The sequence below is a fragment of the Porites lutea genome, chromosome 4, assembly GCF_958299795.1.
Source record: "Porites lutea chromosome 4, jaPorLute2.1, whole genome shotgun sequence".
NCBI classification, from domain to species: Eukaryota; Metazoa; Cnidaria; class Anthozoa; order Scleractinia; family Poritidae; genus Porites; species Porites lutea.
Window position 1 is genome coordinate 27251979 of NC_133204.1, and position 23704 is coordinate 27275682.

Below are 23704 nucleotides of genomic sequence, written 5' to 3' on the forward strand. Positions count from 1 at the left end.
TATGCGGATGACTCGAAACTCATAGGTAACGCAAGATTACCGAAAACATTCAATTATACCAATAAGGTGATGGGTCTGGAAACGAATCAAAATGCAGCCTCTAGCATATCTATTGATAAGGACAAACCAGGGACGGGGAACTAGTGATGAGTAATAGATCCTTACAAGTGTTTAAAAGCAAAGAGAGCTGTTATATGAGTGGTGTTTCTTGATGAACACATGAGACGAGTATTTTTTCGAAGAATACACGGGCAAGAGGAGGAATAATAATAACAATAATAATGATAGTCCATTGGAAATTATGTGACAAATATTACTTGCAAAATAATAATAATAATAAGAAGAATAAGAACAGGAATAATAAGAATAAGCTCTTCTGGCCTACACACATATCTCGGGAAGATTTTTAATCTGCTAAGCTTAGAGGACTTACAGTATTCCGCCTAGAGGATTTCCCTATCCAGTATAGTACAGCAAACACGCACACGTACCGTGAAACTTAGACATCATCATAATAATAATGATAACGATAACGATAATAATAATAATAATAATAATAATAATAATAATAATAATAATAATAATAATCAAACAATTCAACAAATCGTGCATCCCCGGAGATGGATGGTGATGGGGTACTCAACAAAGTTTTATACGGGGCGCTCCGCCCCGAGGTTCAACCTCTTCCCCTTTCATATACCATTTTTGACAAAGGCATCCGTTTCATATACCTTTCTTAAACAAATGGTACTCCTTTCACATACCTAGTTTACAACTTTGCATCCATTTTAACTGCCGTAAAAGCAGTGTATTCAACTCGCAGTAGTAACATTTATGCACCTGTTACCCCTTTTAGGCCTTTCATTAACCGAAATGACAGATTTCCCAACCCTTTTATATACATGCATGTACTTTAACTAGTGGAATCCCTCCCCCTTTCATATACTTAAGGTCTGTTAAAGGTACCTTTTTTTCTCGCGGAGCCTCCCCGTATAGGCCATTATAAGGAGTACCCCCTCCCAGGGCGTGCGTCACAACGTCAGAGTGCAATCTGCAGGAAACCACCCCAGCGAACTTTCTTAAGAACATCCTGGGATCTTAGTGCGGCTTTAATAATAACAGCGAAAAAAAAGTGATCAAATTACACTAAAGGCCTTTTCAAGGCCCGTTTCAAGTCCCAGAAACTGTTCAGGCCCGAAATGAAATAGTCAAAATCTAAAAAAATATAAGCGTGAATATTTAAGCTAAGATACAGATGCATTTCTTTTTGTCCACTGATAGATTAGTCATATTATCTGCAGAAACTTTGAGACCTCGATATTGAAAATAAACAACAACAGCTTTCCAGGCCCACTTATTATCGGGACTTTCAATAAACGGGTCCTTAAGCAAAATTAAGATTACTATTCCGAGTGAATCACACGTTTCTTACATATAAGATGGTCTGGCCGTGAAAATGTACTGGGTGCTTTTGTGTCCTACCACCAACTTGTAGGAGATACCACACAACTTTCTCGCCTTTGTACATGGTCAAACCTGGGACATTTCCATAATGATAGCCATTAATAGTATGCTTGTAGTTGCTCTCCCAGAAGTCAAAATTTCTTAGAAGTTGGTCAAGTGGAGGTGGGTTCTTGTCCGTGAGATAATTTAGAATGTTTTCTTCCACGTACCAGTTGCGGCTCTCATCAAATATATTGAACATTGTGGCAAACTCTCTATCAACACCTTTCATTTTTCCTTGATCGTCTAGAGTTCCCTTAAAAGTTAAAATTATAATGAAAATATATGTGTTATTTGGAAGGAAGAAGGGAGTTGTGAACAAGAGGACGACAGACGAGCCCTGTTTACAATATAATATATTAATATGTTAGCAGTAAGCTTGGAAGTCAGCATACAAGAGTGCTACTGGCAGCCGCTATCATAATCTTACTGTACACACCCAACCCATGATGTGAAGGTTGACCACACCACTGAGGTCTACGTCCCCTACTCTTTTTGAACAGTGGCCTGGGTTTTTACGTCCCACAAGAACCAGATACGTTTATGCTGTGAGACGGAACCTACGGTTCCCCGTCCTTATCCGAGAATAGATCCAAGATAGATGTTTCCTTCATCTTGATCCTAGTGGTTTTGAAAAACTCGCGCAAGTTCATAATTAAATTTTACTATAATAAATTGATAGATACATTGACAGAGAGACGGAGAGACAGAAAGACGAACAAAAAGACAGATTGGTTGATTGATAGCTTGATTGATTGATTAGATAGATTGAGATAGAAAAGCAGAAATACCACTCAAACGAAGATGGCAAGTCATAGTGGTTACTTAAGGAATACTGGCTAGACTAAGCATCACTTCATTTTTTGAAAAGCCCAGGTAACAAGCAAATTTTCTGAAGAAGGAAAATTTAAAAAAAAGAGCATTTTGTGAGTAGGAATTATTTTTAATGAATAATAAAACAATTAATGGATTCAGCTTTCGTATACTAGGTAGGAAGAATTAGATCGAGGAGGGTGTTATCCGCAAAAGCTTTGATAGTAGAATGCCATGGCTCATCCAATTCATTCTACTCAGCCTTACCTTTCTGCAGATGACCAACGCGCCTACCAGTCCAGTGTTGGTGTCTTTAACTGGGTTAACATCTGAATAGTACCCCCATGTCAAGCAATCAGTGTCATTAGGTCCAGGTCCCGCCCTTGAAGGTACTTCCCAGACGTAGTTGTGAATCTTTCCTGGAGCGATCGCATTGTCAGTTAAATCAGCTCCTGTCGTGCCATCCTTGTATTGAGATCCCTCATTTTGTTTACTTGATAGAAAGAAAAGAAAGTGGCGGTAATCTCTTTAATAAGCTCTCTTCTAGTATAAACCTAACCCTTTCTTTATTAAGCCTCCCTCCACCCCTTGTAATAGTCATATCTTGTAAGTTACCCCGTCTCTAATACGTCCTCCTCCCCACGATGGCCTCGTTTGGACTTGTTCAGAAGTGCAAAGTTTAGTCATCAATATTCTTTTAATAATAGAAATAGGGATGTTGGGAGGGAGAGAAATATAGTAAAGTGGGGAGAGCCGGTTTCAACACCTGTTCAAATATTGGAAGCTGAGATATACTCAATGTCCTTTTGGTTAGACTAAAGTCAAACCTGGGGACCTGGCTTTAAAAAGAATATGGGATTTAAATGGGATTGGTATTATTAAGGAAGTAATCCTGAGACTAAAAAAATCAACGAGGTTTGTTTTACCTGTAAAAAAGTCCATGAGGGTGAATTGAATATTCTCTGGACGCCAAGTTCTTAAAGATAACTTCAATGGTGTCACCCACTTCAGCTTTGATCATTGGTCCCAAAATTCCTAAGTACTCCTCTTCGCTGTTTCTTTGCTTCTTCTGAGTGAAGGTGGCATCTGTGTATTCCCGATAAATTGCCTTCTTAAGTATTCCACCGAGAAAACGTGGACCTGGCAGCCCGTAACGAGCAGCATGCCTGTGCAAAAGAATGTATTTTATAGCACGTAGATTTTTGCGTAACGGACCAGAAGAGCAAACTAGGTTATATATGACAGCTTTATTTAGGTCACAGTACGCCGATAAGTCCAGTTTCGAACTAGATGGACAGTTGGTTAACGAAGCTTTTGTGTGACAGCTCAGATTTAGTGTTAGTAGACTGGAATGCTGACCGGCGAAAATAATAAAATAATTAAGATTTAGCTACAGTCCGTTAAAAAAAGTCGTAGCATTCTGCGAATTTTAATTTCATTCAACAGAGACTTCGCGGGTGATGAAGCCAAATTTGGTTACAATTTTTAGACCGAGAAAACAAACAAAGAAAAATAGGTCCAACAGATGTCTTGTTCTTCTTAGTTTTAAATCTATTACTTTTATAGACAATTGCTAACGCACCCGTTTTTTTTTTCCTGGTATGTATATTGTATCTGTTATGAGTGTGTCTGACCATAATAGCATTTAGCTAATTAGTTAGCTGGCAGCTTGCCAATTTTGACTTTGTCGTTATTTGGGTTGTCAGTGCTATAAAATGTTTTGTCAAGTTAGAGTTGTAATTTTTTGGTAATTACATGCCAAGGGCCTAAATAAAAAATAAAAAAAGATGGTTTTCTTGTTCTTGTTGTACCTTGCTAAAAACAACAACAACAAATGAACTAACAGACAATTAGCAACACTTACGGGTTATCCTTGAGATCAACTCCTTCGATTAAATCCTTTCCAGATGGCGCGTAATCCCATGTTTCCTCTACGGCTGCAATGTAATACCATCTCTTCCGCCCATTCATTGGTTGAACAGCGGAAGAATTCCCACAATCCTTCAATACAGTGTACTTGGCAACAGTTCCGCCTACTAAGTTATCATAAACACGATCAGCTAATTGCCACTCTCCAGGGTTATCTGGAATCATGTGCATCGTAGCTAAGGATCCTGTAGTTATAAAATGGCAAATGAATGGTAATGAAATTTTCAGAACCTTTTTATAGTACTTATTATCGCAAAGCTGAAAGAAAAGATTTTGAATTTCTTAGAAATGGTTGCAAGATGACTGTCGACTAACAATCGCAAATGACATGAACTGTTGTTCTGTGGTAGGTCGAGCTCTGTACGGTTCGACCAATTTATCGCTTGTATGGCCCGGTATGCCTTTCACTATCTTTTCTTGACGGTAAAAATGAGACAAAAATTGATTAGTTTAAAAACTTTGTAGTATTTTTTTTCCACCGCTGACATCAATAACTAGGTACTGTAGGAATGCATTAATCAACAAAACGTTTTGTCAGTAGGGGCTCGTTTCTCGAAAGAACCGGAAACTATTCGGGCACGAAAGCAGATTTTAAAACCAAAACCTGTTAAATAGAAGGACAGTTCCTTATCCACAAACCAGTCAGTTTTGCTTCGTTAACTAATAGTGTGATTGTATTATTTTCAAAATTATTTAAACTTGGATCTTGAATGCAAACACAACAAACACAAAACAACTTTCCGGGCCCAAAAAGTTACAGGGACTTTCGAGAACAGGCCCCAGGAAATGTAGATCTCGGTGGTTATTATCCACCTCGGACTTCGGTAGGCAATACATCACTACACGATCTGAATTCTTCAGATCATACTCAGCCTCAATCGTAGATACTCTTGTGTTTGGCCATCTTAGCTTAAAAAGTCACATGAGTTCAATGGCGGCAAGACGTGTTTCTGAAACTCCGACTATCAAAGCAAATTTCGCCACGGGCGCTTTACGAAGGTCTGCTTCGTTGCCGGATATCTTCACACAATGTACGAGCGAGTATTTTGCTCACGAAAAACAAGATTCAAGTCTTCGTTGGATACATGCTAGGCCAGAATCATCTTCGTTGCCGGCCAACAACAATCATAGCTGAAATGGTTGCAACTGAAAGCATAGTACTTTCGAGAGAAAGGACGAGATAGTTCCTCCAACTGAGAAAGAAATTGAGAATCGAACCATCCCAGCACTGAAAGACGAACTTGCTAAAAGGAATCTATCAATAAAGGGAAACAAACAAACTCTGGTTTCCCGATTGAAGTCATATTTTTAAAGAACCCGCCAGAAAACGAGTGCAGTGCAGTCTCTGACCAAACTGATACTTCGCTACTGTGTACCGCACGAGACGAAACCAACAATTTAGAGAACTGCCAATGCTTACTCCTTCTATTAGATTTTCAGAATGAAGTAAAAGAAATTAGGGCTAATTCGTCGGGGCAAATATGCCTAACCTGACTTCTAATAGTGAGCTGACGAAGCTTCAAGATAGAAACAGCCCCTTAAAACAGAGACTTCGCGACGTGGAGGACCGCTACGACTCTTTAAAGCGTGAAGCAAAATCTATTCAAGATGAAAATAAAAGTTTAATGACTACTCTAAAACTTTAAACAACGAAATTGGCAAAGACAGAAAATAGAGGTGGTAGATATGAAAATATCAAAGAGCAAAATTTGCATGATGAGGAAATCCCTTGGGTGACAATACGTGGCAACAAGACAAAGCCCAGAAACAACAAAAGAGAGCGTCAAATACCAGTTGGAAGAAAGAAGCCAGCACGTAATTCTCAAACAGTAAACAACGAGCGGACCACAGTCATCGCTGGAGACTCCATAATAAATAATGTTTGGGTAATAAAATTAGCCAAGGCTGTGGGACATCAGGTTGTTATCAAGCCGTTCCCTGAAGCCACTATTCGCGACATGCGTTCGCATGTTGTTCCTACAATTGAGTCTCCTGATCAAAGTTGCCTACATGTAGGTACCAACGCTCTGAAATCATCTGCACCGAGCGATGTGGCAGATGGTATTATCGACCTCGCTATAGAGGTTGGGAATGATTCCGGGTCTGAAATATTTATATCTGAACTAACTGCAAGGAATTATGATTACTGTGACGTCGTCAAAGCGGTAAACAAACGTCCAAAAGAATTTTGCCAGCAAAATAACTGGAAACTCATCAGCCACGCTAACATCAGTTCAAAAGGACTTAACCAAGGTAAACTTCACCTCAACAGGGAAGGTAACGAGCTGTCGCAACGGAACTTTGTAAATTTTCTGAGGTTTAATTTCACGAATGTCGATACTGTCGATTATTCTCTAGTTTCGCAAACGATGCCAGAATCAGTTGACAACGAAGTTCTTCCAGGTAGTTCGGGTCCTTCCAATATGTCTAATTTTTTACCATCTAAACGTGGTTTCAAAATGGGCTGTTTGAACTTTAACAGTCTCGTCAAACATGTTGACGAACTAAGAGCCCTTCTTGCTGAGTTTTCATTTGATATTCTGGTAATTAATGCGAAACCAAACTTGACGAATCCATAAAAAGTTCCGAACTCGATATGCCGGGCCACGATGGAGGGGTAGGTTTTTACAGTAAGTCCCGCTTCTAATTCTTATATAGTGCGCATCGATCTAAATGTAATTAATCTTGAAAATTTAACTATAGAAATTCGTAAACCGAACTCTAAGCCATTTCTAGTAGCGACATGGTACAGATCTCCCTCTTCTCCAACCGATTTATTTTCGAGTTATGAGTCATTTATAGGCAAGTTATATTCTCTCCACCTTAATTTGTCCTCTCCTACACCTGCTTATCGTTTAATCGAGATTTCACCTCAAGTCTCGTCGTCAGAACAACCAGATAGTAAGGGAAGTGAAAGTATAAATGACATCCCTATCTGTAACTCTGACGAGACTTCCAACACCTTTAACGAGCATCTTTCAACTATTAGGCCCAGACTAGCCCGCGAAATACCTTTAACTTCGGACGAGGAGTCTATTTATTTAAAAAATATTCCTGAAAATTACAACAAGTTATGTTTTCGTCCAACTACTACCAGTGTTGTGTTTACCCAGCTAAACAGATTCTCGAAAACTAAAGCTACAGGACTAGATAACATATCTCTGCTAGGTTGATTCGTGAGTGTACTGATATTATTTCAGGCTCCTTGTAAATCTCTGAAGTCTGGCATATTTCCTGACGACTGGAAATGTGCCAGAGTGACTACGTTGTTAAGCAGGGCGAGTCATTTAAACAACTACCGACCTATCTCAGTCATTTCCATAGTCGCTAAAGCGTTCAAGAGGATTGTATATGATCAGTTATACAACTTCTTAAATAGTGAAAAAAGCATCTCTAAACAACAGTCTGGTTTCCGGTCTCTACACTCAACTGTTACTGCTTATCTAGAAGCCACTGACAGTTGGGCGTTTAATATCGATTGTGGCTACGTCAATGCCGTAGTGTTTCTTGACTTAAAGGAACAGTATCCCGTTATTGCGCATGCACCAACCTATGATGTTTGGACAGGATGTCACGAAATCAAAAGATGCGAGGAGAGTAAGAGAACCTTGAAAAATCCGTTTGTATCGCGCTTGGCCGAGTTTAATACTATACTAAAACTTCTCAGGATTACAGATCAATGATATATTGTTCCCGTTAAGTTTCGATTTGGGCGAAATCTGGATTTTTTGGCGCTCTTTTATTGCTGTTGGCCGGAGGACCAGAAGATGGGAAGCGCTTTGATGCCGATTGAAGGCTTATTTCTTCTGCTAGCTTCCATACAAGCTCAGATAATTGTGAAAGGAATACGCAGAAATGAAACAGCAACGATAAAGACTATAAGAAAGAAACCATTGAGACATTGATGTGACTGAGGATATCTTGTGGAGGGGAGCGTCGTGAAAGTTGTGCAAGACGCGTCAGCAAACGTTTAAATGAACCTCCCTACGGCCGACAAGACAAATTCAAATAATATAATTTTTGACTAACCTTTGCGACGATTCATAGCGATGAGATCGCATTTTTATTTATGTCTTTCAAACGTTTGCGGCTAGAACGGGAGCAAATCAGGCAAATATTACTGGACTTGGCACAATTTACCTCTGACACGGGTTTCACATTAGAAAAGCTGTTTCTAAAGCGAGCGGAAAGAGATTTTCGGGTCGCGAGGCGGCCCTGCTAGCGATAAAATCGCGATAAATCTTCGTACCGCGAGTCAAATTTTAAATAAGACGAAAGACTTCTTCGAAAGTCTAAAATATTACTTGAGAATATAAACAACAAATCTCCGTCGGCGGTGCGTCCGGAAGGAAATCTTGTCGAGTCAATATGACGGTTCTATTGTCCTTTGAAGGAAAAACAGATGACGCTCGCGGGTGCACATAATCGGGACACTGTCCCTTTAAACAAGGCACTCGACACTGTTGATCATGAGATATTACTAACTAAAATGAATCGGTGTGGAATTCAAGGGAAAACTCTTGATTGGTTTAAATCGTATTTGACGAATCGCACACAACGGTGCTTAGTTAACGGTTGTCTCTGTGACTTCACCATTCTTAAATGTGGTATGCCACAGGGAACGATCCTTGGCCCTCTTTTATTTCAAATTTATATTCACGATTTGCCTTACTGTCTATCGTTCAGCGTAAAGAGAATGTATGCTGATGACACCCACATCACTTATGCTGGTTCTGATTTTCGTTTGATTCATTCTAGTCTATCTCACGAGCAAATGGCTTGTGTCTAACAGACTTATCTTCAACGCGGCTGCAAAAACTGAATTTATGTTGATCGGCTTCAGACAAAAATTAAAGTACTCTATCTGATACACTCCAACTTTTCATTGATAATGTTCCGATGGAACAAGTTTTTCTGAGAAATCACTTGGAATCAGTAGATAGATGAAAAATTTACGTGCCATTCCCACTTTGATAAAGAGTGTAAAAAGATAGGTTCCGCAGTTGGAGCTATAAAGCGAGTTAAGCTATTTGTGCCTCAATCCACCCTACTCGATATATACAACTCACTAGTTCAATCTCACTAACAAACTACAAAAATACAAAACCGTGCTGCACGAGTAATAACTTTACCATACTATGACGTAGATGTCGATTCCTTGTTTCACAAACTCAGCTGGAAACACTACTTGAAATCTAAACGTCAAATTCAGAAAAAAAAAACAAAAAAAAAACGCAATACTGCCATAGCACTCAAAATAAAAATTCCCGCAAAGCCGCATCACCGCAAATCTTTACGCCACGCTCCTAAATCGGGTCTTCAAGTTTTTAAACGGTCTGGTTCCCGAATATCTCACGTCTAAATTTATAGAGCGAAATGAATCACACTTTTTTCTGAGGGGCTCGGTAAACAAACTTGTTGTCCCCTATTCAAGAACTAACTACATAAAAGACAGTTTTAGTTACCGCGGCTCAACCCTTTGGAACAGCTTACCCTGTAACATTAGAGAGACTGGTTCATTAAATCAATTTAAACGCCTTCTCTATCATAATTTTTAATAACACGGCATTCATAGAAATCAGATTATTTTTAAATGGCATACTGTTGTATTGGAATTTGTTGTACCTGGTGAATTTTTTACTATGTATAAATAAAGATTAAAAAAGAAACAAAAAGGAAACTGCATATAGATTTAGCCAGGCGAAGCTCTCGTTAATATCTATAGTTTACTCATTGATAAACAAAATATAAAATTGTACAATACTTAGCGGTGACGGCAACGAAAAGCCAAAAAATATCAGTTGGTGAATTAGCAAACAAACAACTTTGCACTTGCAGCACACTTTTTTTGACATTTCGTTGCCAACGTGAAACTTCCTGAAAATTCCTAGTTACACGTTTTATGGAGGAAATGTTGTAAATGTTCGTGTTCAATTTTTTCCTCGCTGTCGCTCATTCTCGCCTTGGTGGCCGCTAGCATTTTTCATTTTCTTGCCGCCGCTACAAAATGTTTTTCTTCCAATGAAATTAGTCTCCTTTGTTTTTATCTCTCGCTCTAGCTCATTCTCTGTTATCCACGTCAATGTAGAGATTAAAATGAAGTCGAAAGAAAGAATCGGCTGTTTCTATCCCTAAAAGTCCGGGTGTTTACGTGTTTTACCGCCGCGCAGATGCTTAAAATGCAAAATATCTCCTCGGCTTATACGAACGGCTGGACGTACGTACGGATGACTTTCTCCGGATCAAAACTTCTTGGATGCATAGATAACCAAATTTTCTTAAACATGGCGCTCCGCTGCGCGCGAGAGAGACCTACGCTAATATAAACGCATCATTTCTGGAAAGAAAGCAAACTTGACGTTTCGTATGTTCCAACATATGAAAGAAGATGAAGATGTAAGACAGACGAAACGTCAAGCTAAAGTTTTATTTCTTTTTAGAAATGCCTTTATATTCCCTTCTGTTTATCATTACAGTGTGCATTTGTTTCTTTTTATGCTCAGCCTCATCCAATAATTGCTAATTATCCCATACCTGGGGGGACCTTACCTTCCATTAGTCCCACTGTGTCATGGTTATTTCCATTCCTTATCAGAGTGTTGCCATGAAAGTAAGCGCTGTGCACCAGCCCCCCTGGACCACCCAAGAAATGCCACGAAACGTCATCACCTTTGCACATGCGCAAGCCAGGCAAATTTCCATACATGAAGCCGTTGATATTCCGCATTTCGTTACTTTGCCTGAATCCCCTGTCACCTTAAAAATTAACAGAATTCCGAAAAGTAACGTTTCGAGCTGCGTAAGGCATAATCTATTATGTAGCCATAGAAACAGCGATTTTTTGAGGCGTAAAGATAACATGCCATTTTTACGCGTGAAGACATCGCAGTTTTGCACAAATAGCCTGTTCCAGGCGTTCAGAATGTGGGGACTGTGCAAAGAGATATAAGCAGGAAAAAAAGCGAGGGAATGGGTTAGGGGGTGAAAAAGAAGGACAAAGCGGGTGGAATGACCTTTTGAAAACTAATCCCACCCGGCGTTCCCTGCCTCTCTCCCTCCTTGTTTTGTTTGTTTGTTTTTTCTTACTCTCTGACTTTGCGCCGCACCCCACTATCCGAAAGCCTGCAACAGGCTATCGCACGTAAAGCACACTGGGTTTTTCACTGGGGGAAGTTTTGCAGTGTCGATCGTAATAAAAAAGGATCTTTTCTTTGTAATATACCTGGTAGAACCATAGGAACAAACTCAGCTGCTAAGATTGATCCAGCATTTAGCTTAACAGGGATCCTGATTCAGTACGAAAACCACGTCTTTCCTTTATTAGCTTTTGCTTTTTAGTTGCTAGTACTAAATGTCCACGGATGGCATAGTCTCTTAACTTAGTTAATCATTCACATTAAGAAACCACACAGTGCTTTTGCGGATTTGATTTAAACTAAGACAGACGCAAACTTAAAAAATTCATTGTATTACTAGTTTAGCAGAGTCCACAGAACAAGAATAATTCCCACTGTCAGTGGTCTTGCAAGTTGAATCTCAGTCTCCGGCAGTGAACTGTGATAATGGGAAATTACTCATCCTTTATTTTAAAACGATTCACTTACTTGCGTCTATCGTAGAAGCGTTCCCCGCTAAGTTCATATTTTCATTCAAATACCAAGAAAAACCTTCGTTGGTTAAGGCAAAGCGCAAGCAAAACTCATGATCGACGTCCTTCCTCTTCCACGGCTTATTTTGCTCCAGGGTTCCTTTTTTACACACAATCAGACATCCGATGAGTCCTTTGAAGAGATGTGAAATAATTGGCATTAGCATGGCTGTAAAACGTGTGTCGGTCTTAGCTAATAATGCTGATCGTTGTCTGTTTTTAGTAGGACTAAACGTCCAGCTTTCAACGATAATCAGCTGCGTTAATGAAGCGGGACATGAATCCTTCAGATTCCGTGCAAGTTCAATTCCCACACGTACAACACACGCATCATATGATGCAAAAGAGCGTAAATGATTGAATAAAAGATGGAGCAAACAAAGTTGACTTAAAGGATATGTGGTGACATTCAACACCTAAATGCAATCGTACTGTCTAGTGCTGTTCATAGGGCTTAACTCCTCGGCATTTTAAATGAGTTATATTGACTTTTGCCACTTACTGTAGGTGGAGCACATTTTTTTCTTTTATTCCGGGCGGTATTTAACGTCCTCTTTGAAGCCCTATATACAAGATGAAAGCGATTCCGGAATCCTACCAAGTTTTGCTGTGGAATCCGGTATCCTGGGCTTTGGAATCCGGAGTTTAGCTCACGGAATCCTGAATTTCGCAAGATATTGAAGTCCGGAATCCAAGTTCCCCTGACAAGGATCCAGAATATCCAGAAACTGGAATCAAGAATCCAAGACTGTCTTGGATTACCTAACATGGGGCCATCTCTGAACTGTTTGTTGATACGTGACGATTCCTTCTCTAGGGTAGCCAAAGAACAACGGGTAAAATTCAAAGAAGCAAAATTTATATAAGCTGAGAGAACGGAAAAAATCGTTGACGCGTAGATCGTTTCTGAGGAAATCGGGCTTAATTGGATTATGAATTGTAAACCCTCAATATCTCAAACCATTCTACGTACCACTATGTACGTCTTTAGTTGAATCAACACTGGAATAATACATCCATGTGATACATGGAGGATCTTCGTCCGTTGGTGCTACAGCCTCTGGTACAGTCCATATATAAAGGAATGTTTGATTGGGCATAATTGCGTCATCAGCAGTATCATTCCCGGATGTGCCATCTTGGTAGCCCGCTCCTTCGTTTGCTTTATCGTAGAACACACCAAGTGGATGCATACTGTAACTGCGACTCCCCTGTTCATGGGAGTGACATGTTCGAAGTAAGCGATTGTGTTATAAGATGATTTGAATAAAGAAGATTTGCATGTGTGATAGTCTTATTCGTCAGTTTCATGACTGTGTTTAATCAATTTAATCTCGTGCCCTGCACTTTTCAGCATAAGACATAGTAAAAGATGTGAAAGAGATTGGAAAAAGCCAAAACTGGTTGAATGTTTAATGTAACGAACGTTTCATCGTTTCAACATGCAGCTGCCAAATTTTTGAAAAAGCACTACATTTAGTGTTAGAGCGAGACAAATAAGTTTTAAGTAACAAGGCATCGTTATTCAATGCTGACGTCATCAAACTGTATGGTATGAGTTCTTATAAATTCAACATAGGTTAGCAGTCATATAATGGACGTTTGGGAAAATGTGTTTCGACTTTAACATAGTGGGTTCCTTCAACTTATGGACTAAAAAAGATGACACATTAGTGGAATTTAGTTAAATTACTTAAGATGAAGTAGTCTTCTATCTCCCCGTGATTTTTCTTTGTGTGGAAAAAACTGGAAATACTCTTTCTTTTGACTTAGGCCTCGATAAGCATTTGTCAAGCCCTTGTCACTGAGGGTTCTCTCTTAAAATGCTGAAACTCGGGCGCTACGCTGCTTGATGTTACCAGTGGAATTGAACAGTATCGCCACAGGTCACCCAAGCTCAAAATATGGCCATCAGCACCTTTGTCTACCGTTCAAAATAAAAGGATTAAGTATGGGAACGGGGCACTATTGTTTTTGTGCTTCGAGTGTTACGCAGCAGTACCGATGGTCATATCTCAGCTTGGGCGGCCTGTAGTCTTGCCGTTGAATTTACATTACAAAGTCGTTTACCTGATTTTTAAAAAGCACTTGGATTTCATCTCCAACCTCCGCTCGAATGATAGGCCCCAGGAATCCCAAATGCATTTCACTGTCAGTTCGATTTGCTTTGGTAGTGAACGTATTGTCTGTGTATTCGACAAAAATTGCCTTCTTGTATCTTCCTCCTATTCTGTTATCAGCATGGGTGAAGTATTTAGCAGATTCACTGTAAAGGGAGCAATCGTCCGTCTGAGAAGTACTCTAGTTACATATGAAACACACAACTCTATGTTCACGACAGCCACCCCCCTTGGCCATGACTAATTACATGGATAAGTGCGCTACAAATGACTTACATTTGTATATGGCTGTAGGTACAAATCATAAATTCTGGGGAGCACGTTGACATATTCTAAATGAATTGATTTAACCTTCCTTGTGGAATCACCTGCCTTCGTAACAAATAAATCACGTGTTGTTACCTTCCAGGTGAAGTAAGCTCTTTTGCATCCATGTTATTAACACCAGATGGGCCATAATCCCACATAACCTCATCCGCTGCGATGTAGTACATTTTCGTTCTATTGCCGCTGACGGTTGGCATGGTAACTTTCTTTCCGCAGGCTTGGACATTAAAGATTGCCGACATGCCATCATCAAAGAAGCCGCTGTTCATGCAATTCAATAACCACTTTCCTGGATTCCATGCCTTCATGTAGGCTGTCAAGAAAGTGGCTGCAAGCACTATTGCTGTGTCTCGGCGATGGGAGTTGATCTTGACTGTGTGCCCATGGAACGAAGCTTTAAATAAAACCAACAGATTTTTTTTTAAATAAAAATTTAATAAGTAGTAAACAATTTTAGGTTAAGGTTGAGCAAAATACCGTGATGTTTCAGTGGTAAGCAGATCAACTTATTATTTGCCGAAGCCGAAGGCTGAGGCAAAATAATTGATCTGCGAGACACCGATAAATCAAGATAATTATTTTAAGATAAACGAGTTCAATAATTGTTTTATCATTCAATCATCAAGTTACTTTTTTGTTTATTCGTTTGTTCGTTTGTTTGTCTTTTTTTTTTATGAATTTCTGCGGCAAATGAAGTGATCTGCCACTTCCACGGAAGAGCGATCGCAAGAAGGAGAAAAGCGTGGTTTCATTTACGAATGAGCAGAATATTATTTGCAGCGAAACACATTGGACGCCCTTGCCCATTGGCAGACCATTATTTGTAGACAGTTATTTGCGGGTCACGTGGTGGGCTTTCGGCTAATGAAAAGGAAGAAAAACTGGCATCGAAAGTTTAATCCTTGTTATTTCAGAATCGTGTCCCGGGTCTTGGGTAAAATTATTATATTGTCTCAAAATAATTGTTTCAGACCTACAGTCAGACACCCGACTAATACGGACACCTCATGATTACGGACAGGTTGCTGTGTCCTTGGTGAAAGAAAGCCCCTACATTTTCTCTAAATTCAACTCGCTTAATACGAACACTTTCTATGGCTCTCTGAGTGTCCGTGTTAACGGGGTTTGACTGACTTGCAAAAACAGTCCGGCAAGATGTGAGACTTTTAAGAAAATGACTAGTGAATTTATAATTATTATAAAAGTATTATTGCTTTTACACCGAAAATAATAAAACTTGTCTAGGATTACCTAAGAAATACCAAGGGCAATAGGTCGGAGTACTACATCTCTCACTCTGTATTCTCTTTAATGGTGGGATCAACCCACGCATGCGCGGTACTTACGATTGTGTACATCATTGAAAGAACCAATTCCAATTATGTGCCAACTGACCGTATCGCCATGACACATGTCCAACCCGGGAAGGTTGCCATATTTATAGCCATTAATGGACGCAATCCTGTTGCTTCCCATGAAACGGGGATTAAATTTGTTCGCCATTACTTCTGCGGGATTATCGGAATAGGTTCGAATATTGTCATCCAGAAGCCAGCTCTTGTTCTCGTCCATCACCGTGAAAAGAAGAAAAAATTCTTTATCGAAGTTTTTCCTTTGCACGCTACTTCGCATTAAAGCTCCTCGTTTGCAGATCAGCAGCGGACCTATGGAAGGATACAAAGAGCGCAATACCGTAAACTGCCACTTTGAGAAGTTCCTCCTAGCCCACTCACCCCACTTAAAAGGCACCCCCGTTTTTGGCCCATCTAGTGCCTGTCTGCATTAACAAAGAGCAGCAACGACAACAAGAACAATAGCAACTCAAAAACAGAAACAAATTATAGCAAAAAAGATATACATGCGATTATCAGCGCCTCTCCTGATATAGCTCCCCTCTAGCTTTATTTTTATGAACAGAAATGAATTCAACTTATAATGACTTTTTGAAGGAAGCTTAAAAAAAATAAAACAAAACAAAAGAAACAAAACAGAACAAAGGAGTTTATATATATATATATATATGAAATGTTTCCGCACGTCTTAATTAAACCTTTTAAATAGCCTGTTGGTCTTTGGTCGACCCACCTTAACCTTAAATAGAAAGAACTGAACTGCAGTCAATGTTTTCGAGAACAGCTTTTCCCTCACGAAGTTATTTTTAATTCATTTGATTTTTAACTAGTTTGAAAAGTATTAAGCAGATGATTGTGTGCCACGACCTCTTCTTCCAGAAATACCTATCAAGCCTGTGTTCGTGTCCTCCACGGACATCACGTGGGAATGGTACATTAATGTGACGCAGTCGTCGTCCGCTTTAGCTGGTGCGTGCTCCTCGTTTACTATCCATGTGTAGTTATGAGTGCAACCAGGCTTCACCATATCGTCTCTTTTCTGATCCTCACTCGTGTGGTCAGCATAAAGAGCCCCTTCATCGCCTTTGACGTAGAATACTCCATGGGAGTGAACCGAGAAAACTCTTTTAGCCTTGTTCATGAAATGTATCTTAATCACGTCTCCCACTTCGCCCTTGATTACTGGGCCCAAAACACCTAAGTGTGCTGGATGGGGTTTTTCGTGTGTAAAGGTCCCATCTGTATACTCCCGATAAAGCACCTTTTGGTACACGGTAGCTATTCCGCTTACGCCACGCAGAGTGAAAGGCCTTGCTTGGCTATGAAAAAAAAGTAATGATGATAATAATAATAATAATAATAATAATAATAATAATAATAATAATAATAATAATAATAATAATAATAAGGAACCTGATTAAGGATATGTTTGTCGTGCTTTACTGGAGAACCTCCGCTGCACTCTTACAATACGTCAATGCATGAAGATAATGCCAATTTTTAATAACCCAACTAATCTTTTTTGTAAATTGGATTTCAATTATATATTAAAGAATTTGGTGAGTAAATTGGACCAAAGTCCAATCTGCTTGCAGTGTCAGTGGACGAAATTAAAAGTCAGTATTTAATTCCCAACAGGTGTCCACTAAAGCTGTGATTAATATGAAACACACTCAAATGATAAACTAGAAGTTTCAAGCCGAAAGTATTTCTTGGCGAGCAAAAAGCTGGCATAGCACGTTTTTGGAATATTTCTTTCAATCAGTAGCTTTCATTTGAAAATAGACAACAGTTTATTGTCCGAGTCGATCCGTCCTAAATTATGAGCCCGGGATTTGTGACAATATACCACTGAAAACCGGCGAAACAAAACCATTGCAAAACAGCCTGTTTTTTAGCCTGTGCCACAGACGAAACTAAACTCTAGGTTAAGTCCATCTGATAAACATTTAGTACGAAATTCTTGTTCTGGGTCCCCACCTGTGTGTGACCAGGATTTTAGCACGCTCCATGTTTGGCCTGTTGAAAAAGCCATTGTCCATTTGCCAATCAGTATGAAAGGAAACTCGAAAAGCACTTCTGGTAATTCGTCGAGTGTCAGTTGGGGGCCCAGAACATGGATAGTAAGAAGCAAAAAACCTTTAGCAAGTAAATCCTGTTTCGTGTAGAATTAATGGCCTCCTCGTTTCTCCATCTAATCTCCAAGCAAGCGAGACTGACCACCGCTGTCAGAGCGTTCTTGTTTACGTCTGCGACACAGACTACCTGTTTGTAAAAGGCGCGAAATTTAAGAGCGACGATAAGGAAATAACGACCATCGTGTGGCAAGAGTTGAAAAATCGATTTCGCTCATTTCTTGCTTAAATAGCTTTTAGGTAGATAAGTAATCTGATGTAAGTTGTTCTCTCAAAAAGCCTTCTATTTTCGAGAAATGTAAGACTGTCAGTTTTCGTGGTCGGAGTCTCAAAATGGCCGTATTTTCAACCCGAAATTTGCTAACATCCGGGCGGCCTAGACGAAGCCCGGATGTAGTGTCTATCAATAACATGGACAAAATGGGATGAGTCGTCGAAACTCCCATGAACTAAAATAGTCCAAAGTCAAAATATAACAAAACAAAGCTAACATATCTTTAACTGAACGTCTCCTTGTCTTTCCTGGCCGTTTAAAGTGGCATGTTGTCGAGTTTTGCAATCGTAGGTACTATCCTCTAAAGAAGACCATCTCCACGCGCCTCCACGAGAGGCGCTATAAATTTGAGAATAATCGACAAATCCGCTATCGCCATCCGCTATTGCCATCGGCTATTCTGCAGGTAACGTGTGCTCCTTCTTCTTGCTCGCTGGCTCCACAAAACCCATCGCAACTGCACGATAATCGCTCGCTCATCAACAAACACTGTTGACCTTTATGCTCCGCCATGACCGCAAACGGGCAGGATTAATACGCGACGTGAATAATCAAGCTTAGCGACCTCGTCCGCGCGACAATGCAGCGCTGGCTATGAGAGGGATGGTACTTCTGCTTCTAGGTCGATCGATCGATCGCGAGGGTGGGACCGCTAAATTAGTTTTGACCAGAAAACAGAAGGCGATTGGGCGACCGTCCGTAAACAGTTTTTAACAGGGCGGCCCTCGTTTTCAAGTTCGAATTCTGTCACAACTGCTGTCACATTCTTCAACCACCCGCTCTTGACTCTACTGGACCTATTTGCTTGGATTAATTAAATAAACAGTTCTTTCCAGAACTACGCCTTACTCCCAATATGTCGTCCAAACTGGTGAGGGAGGAAGAGGATTTTCCGCCTAGGAAAAAGGCAAAATCTGGCCTCGGCTATGCAGCTGAATGGAAGATACAGCTGAAGATATGGTAAGGTAAAATTTATGTGGGCGATATCTTTTTATTATTATTGTTTTCAAACCTCAGGGGCAGCCAAAGACGATTTCCCCGCTGAATGCATTAATTGAAAACACTTTTAAGGCTGTCCAGAGTACTTAAGATCTCTAAAAATGCATTCTAAGCGGCGCTAATGCATAGATTTAGTCAGGAGGCTAAAAGCGAAGCTCTCGATAATATTTATAGCTTGCTCATATTAAATATAAAATCGTGTAATGGCAAGCGGAGAACGCAATGAGACAGGGGCACCCAAGGACGGTTTCCTCAAATACATTGAAAACACTTTTTTAGCTATTCATAAAGTACTTTTAGCTCTATATAAATGCATTCTAAGCGGGGGTATAAAATTTGTATCTGTTCGGCCATTCTAGGGGAACTTACAAGGAATTCAGAATGATTTTTCCGAAAATTTTAGATGCAATTTAACGTATTTCGAAGGAGATAATTTTTCAGATTCCTTCTTTCATCACATTCGTGAATCAGAAAATTTTAGGTTTCCTTTTTACCCACGAAAAATAACCTAACCCGAGGAGTGAAATGTGAAAATTAAACTTTAGAAAATCCTAGGGAATTTATTAGCATGATTTGATGAGCTTCGAAAACTGTACAAGAATCGAAAGGTCATCTAGAAATTTTTAGTCAAGTAAAAGAAAATTCTAGGCAAAATTTGCTTCTCCGAACAGTATTTTACAGAAAACAGTCGTTGGGTGCCCTTGACCAGAACTGTGAAAAACAACAATAGGTCTATTAAACTGCAGCAACTCTAAGCGGGGGTATAAAATTTGTATCTGTTCGGCCATTCTAGGGGAACTTACAAGAGGGTCTCAATGGGGTGGTGGTATTTACGGTTATCGGCTAAAAATTTGGCTCTTTTACGGCTATCGGCTAATTTTTTTCAGTTACGGTTAACAAAAAAGTTAAAAAGTATCCTCTTTTGTTTCAAAAAGCTAAATATTAATTAACCTGTATTTTTTGTATCTTTAAAGCAAAATAAAGGTCTTCAGATCATCTCGGGATGTGAAACAAGCTATTCTCTTGAAAAATTTTAACATTTGATAGATCGTACTTTTTATAAAGTATTCCACTTCTAATATTATTTTGCACATAGAAATGTCAATAGTCAATTTAAAAATAATCTTTGTGAAAAAGCAAAGCGCACACGCGAACGTCCAACTCAAGGCCGGGGCGCGACATTAGGGCCATTTATACGAGGAAAAATAAGACGCGTCTTACATAAGACGAGTCTTAAATAAGACGCGAACTGTACCATTTATACGAGCATGTCTTATCTAAGACGAGAACAGCTCGTATAAATGGTTCGCGTCTTATTTCTGTTCTTGACTCGTTTTCACGTAAATGTTGCCCGTAGCAACGGCAATCCAACGTGGCGCGCCAAAAATTAACGCATGCGTACTATGCGTTCGCGTCTTATTTAAGACGCGAAGGTCATTTATACGAAGTTTTTCTCGTCTTAGCTAAGACGCGTCTTATCTAAGAACAGGTTTTAAGGGCTGTTCTAAAATAAGACGCGTCTTAGCTAAGCCGCGTCTTATTTTAGACCAAATGTGCCGTTTAAACGGAAAGTTCGCGTCTTATTTAGGAAGCGTCCTATGTAAGACGCGTCTTATTTTTCCTCGTATAAATGGCCCTATTCATTACAACACAAATGGCCGTTTTCACACTAGAGACGGAGTATTATTCTTGTGAGACGGGTTATCCGTTTGATGATTCCCGTCAGATAGGTAAATTACGTCTTAATTTGAAAATGGAATAGTTTTAATTTTGAATGAACAATCCGCCTGACTTTATCCTTCAATTTCGACGGACAGTTTGAAGACGGGATTATCCGTTCCAGATAGCCGGCCTGTGTACAGCCGCCCCCTCCCCTCAGAAAAAAAAAATCGGAGAGAGTCTGTCGGGAAGGCCGAAGGGGGCGACTGTACACAGGCTAGTCTCAGACGGATAATCCGTTTCTAGCTCTAGTGTGAAAACGGTCAATAACAAAACTCCGATGTCCAGTGTTTTTAATGATAGTGAAGGACTGTACGGAACCACTGTCAGCCGTTGCCTTGTCCGTAGGTCTCATTATTTCGTGCGGCTAATGCGTTTCGGGTCACCTGGTCCGAGCGAGTTCGCCACCGAAATGCCTTGACCGAGACTGCGTGGGAAGACGCCGTACAGGGACTAGGCATGGCATGGCAGTCTACCGTAGCGTCAGAGAAAAACAGGAAAATGTTGTTTATCGGTAACGTGTTTTACAAACCGTGAGATCTCTGCGTGTTGTTTCACCAGTGTTTCAAGGGCACGACCTTCTGAAAATCGCAAATATTAATCCCTGGCAAGAAGCCACACTTTCGCTATGGAAAAAAAAATTAGTTCCCCGAGAGAACGGCGGAAATGGAAATGGGTGTTGGTCAACACCTAAAAGGCGCTTTACCTAACGTGCGTACGGAGTCACAATAGCCGGGAAATAAAAAAACGTAACCATAAGTGAGTTTAGTACCTTCCTTAAAAGTAGCAAATCTAGGGAACAATTTCTTTTACAGTTAACTCTTTTTTACCCTATTTACGGCTAACGGTTAAAATTTCTCAATTATTACGGCTATCGACTAAATTTTTGGCCGGTTTACGCCTATCGGTTAACCCCATTGAGACCCTCTTACAAGGAATTCAGAATGATTTTTCCGAAAATTTTAGATGCAATTTAACGTATTTCGAAGGAGATAATTTTTCAGATTCCTTCTTTCATCACATTCGTGAATCAGAAAATTTTAGGTTTCCTTTTTACCCACGAAAAATAACCTAACCCGAGGAGTGAAATGTGAAAAATTAAACTTTAGAAAATCCTAGGGAATTTATTAGCATGATTTGATGAGCTTCGAAAACTGTACAAGAATCGAAAGGTCATCTAGAAATTTTTAGTCAAGTAAAAGAAAATTCTGGGCATAATTTGCTTCTCCGAACAGTATTTTACAGAAAACAGTCGTTGGGTGCCCTCGACCAGAACTGTGAAAAACAACAATAGGTCTATTAAACTGCAGCACACTTTTTGTAAATTTCCGCTGTTTTGCATGACGACAACGTGAAACGTCCAGAAACTTCCTGGTTTTTATGGAGGAAATGTGGTACATGTTCTTGTTCACTTTTTCCAATCAAATCAAGTGTTTTTGAAAATTACAAGGGCTTCAATATTATTTTCCCGATTGATTGACCTAGAAGCAATAGTACCATCCCTCCCATAGCAAGTGCTGCATTATCGCGAGGACGCGGTCGCGGCGTAAGCGTAACATGAAAGAATAACCCATTTAACCCTGCCCGTTTGCCGTCATGGCGGAGCGTAAAGGTCAACAGTGTTAGTTGATGAGCGAGCGATTATCGTACAGTTGCGATGGGTCTTGTGGAGCCAGCAAGCAAGATGGCAAACTGGAGCGGATTTGTTGATTATTCTCAAATTTATAGCGCTTCGCGTGGAGGCGCGTGGAGATGGTCCATTTTTTTGTATCCCGACTTTAATTCTTCTTTACGAGTGGATAGTACCTACGATTCAAAAACTCGACAAAATGCCAGGAGACGTTCAGTTAAAGATATGTTATTTCGACTTTGGACTATTTTAGTTCATGGGAGTTTCGACGACTCATCTCATTTTTGTTATTTGTTATTTACACACACTACGTCTGAGCCGCCTGTACTAACATCAACTCTCCTCGCGTTCGGGATTAAAGCCGCAAGGAGAAATTTGGACACTTTCCATCAATAGAACAACTCTTCTTCTTTCACTATGAGATACTTTTAAAGCAATATGAAGACTAGTTGAACTGACATAATTTAAAAACGAAGAACAGGTTTTTACGGTGACAAAAAATTTAATTTAGTAATTGTTTTCCACAGCACTATTCTTCATGTGGTAGAGCTCCAAATTTTCCCAGTCCTTGTTTATTCACACATTTAGACATTCATCTAAAACGTACCTGAGAATTGTCTTGGGTTCCAGAAGGCAGCCTCGAAACGAAAGCAAGAGAATGAACGTCCGGTAAATATAGTGAAGCGTAACCAAAATAACTTATTAATTAAACGGCTCCAAGTTTCCTCGATCGTAAAGTAACAAGAAGAAATATCTTCCTGTTCCCTCATCCTTAGCAAATTACCATTGTTAAAGTCCTTATTTTCCGATAAAAAGTGGGTACCAGAATACTAGCGCGTTTGATTTTTTTTGCTTCAAAATACTGTCGACATCGAAACTGTTACTCTTTAAAGAATCGTGTTGCGTTACTACCTTGATTTTGACGGCTCCGTCTCTTCAAACGTACGTTATGTCACGTGCAGTCACGGAACAGATTGTCACGCAGAGTCGCCGACTGGTGGAGTTCAGTGGTTCAAGAGGGTCTCAGTGGGCTTAACCGATAGGCGTAAAACGGCCAAAAATTTAGTCGATAGCCGTAAAAATTGAAAAATTTTCACCGTTAGCCGTAAATAGGGTAAAAAAGAGTTAACCGTAAAAGAAATTGATCCCTAGATTAGCTACTTTTAAGGAAGGTACTAAACTCACTTACGGTTGCGTTTTTTATTTCGCGGCTAGTGTGGCTCCGTACGCACGTTAGCATCCTCGGAAACCCAGG

The 23704-nt window shown here is 39.8% G+C and overlaps 1 protein-coding gene across 1 annotated transcript in view; it reads right to left on the bottom strand.

The window, feature by feature from the left end:
* LOC140933153 (hephaestin-like protein) overlaps positions 1-23704 on the bottom strand; it is a 30242-nt gene that overhangs the window by 1036 nt on the left and 5502 nt on the right. The window contains exons 2-12 of the mRNA XM_073382669.1: positions 16578-17011; positions 15687-16004; positions 14416-14734; positions 13964-14159; positions 12867-13104; positions 11850-12026; positions 10795-11001; positions 4181-4430; positions 3243-3482; positions 2584-2809; positions 1433-1759 (exon numbers count right to left, since the gene is read on the bottom strand). Of these exons, the coding sequence (XP_073238770.1) occupies positions 1433-1759; positions 2584-2809; positions 3243-3482; positions 4181-4430; positions 10795-11001; positions 11850-12026; positions 12867-13104; positions 13964-14159; positions 14416-14734; positions 15687-16004; positions 16578-17011 (2932 nt within the window). The remainder of the gene's footprint in view (positions 1-1432; positions 1760-2583; positions 2810-3242; positions 3483-4180; positions 4431-10794; positions 11002-11849; positions 12027-12866; positions 13105-13963; positions 14160-14415; positions 14735-15686; positions 16005-16577; positions 17012-23704) is intronic.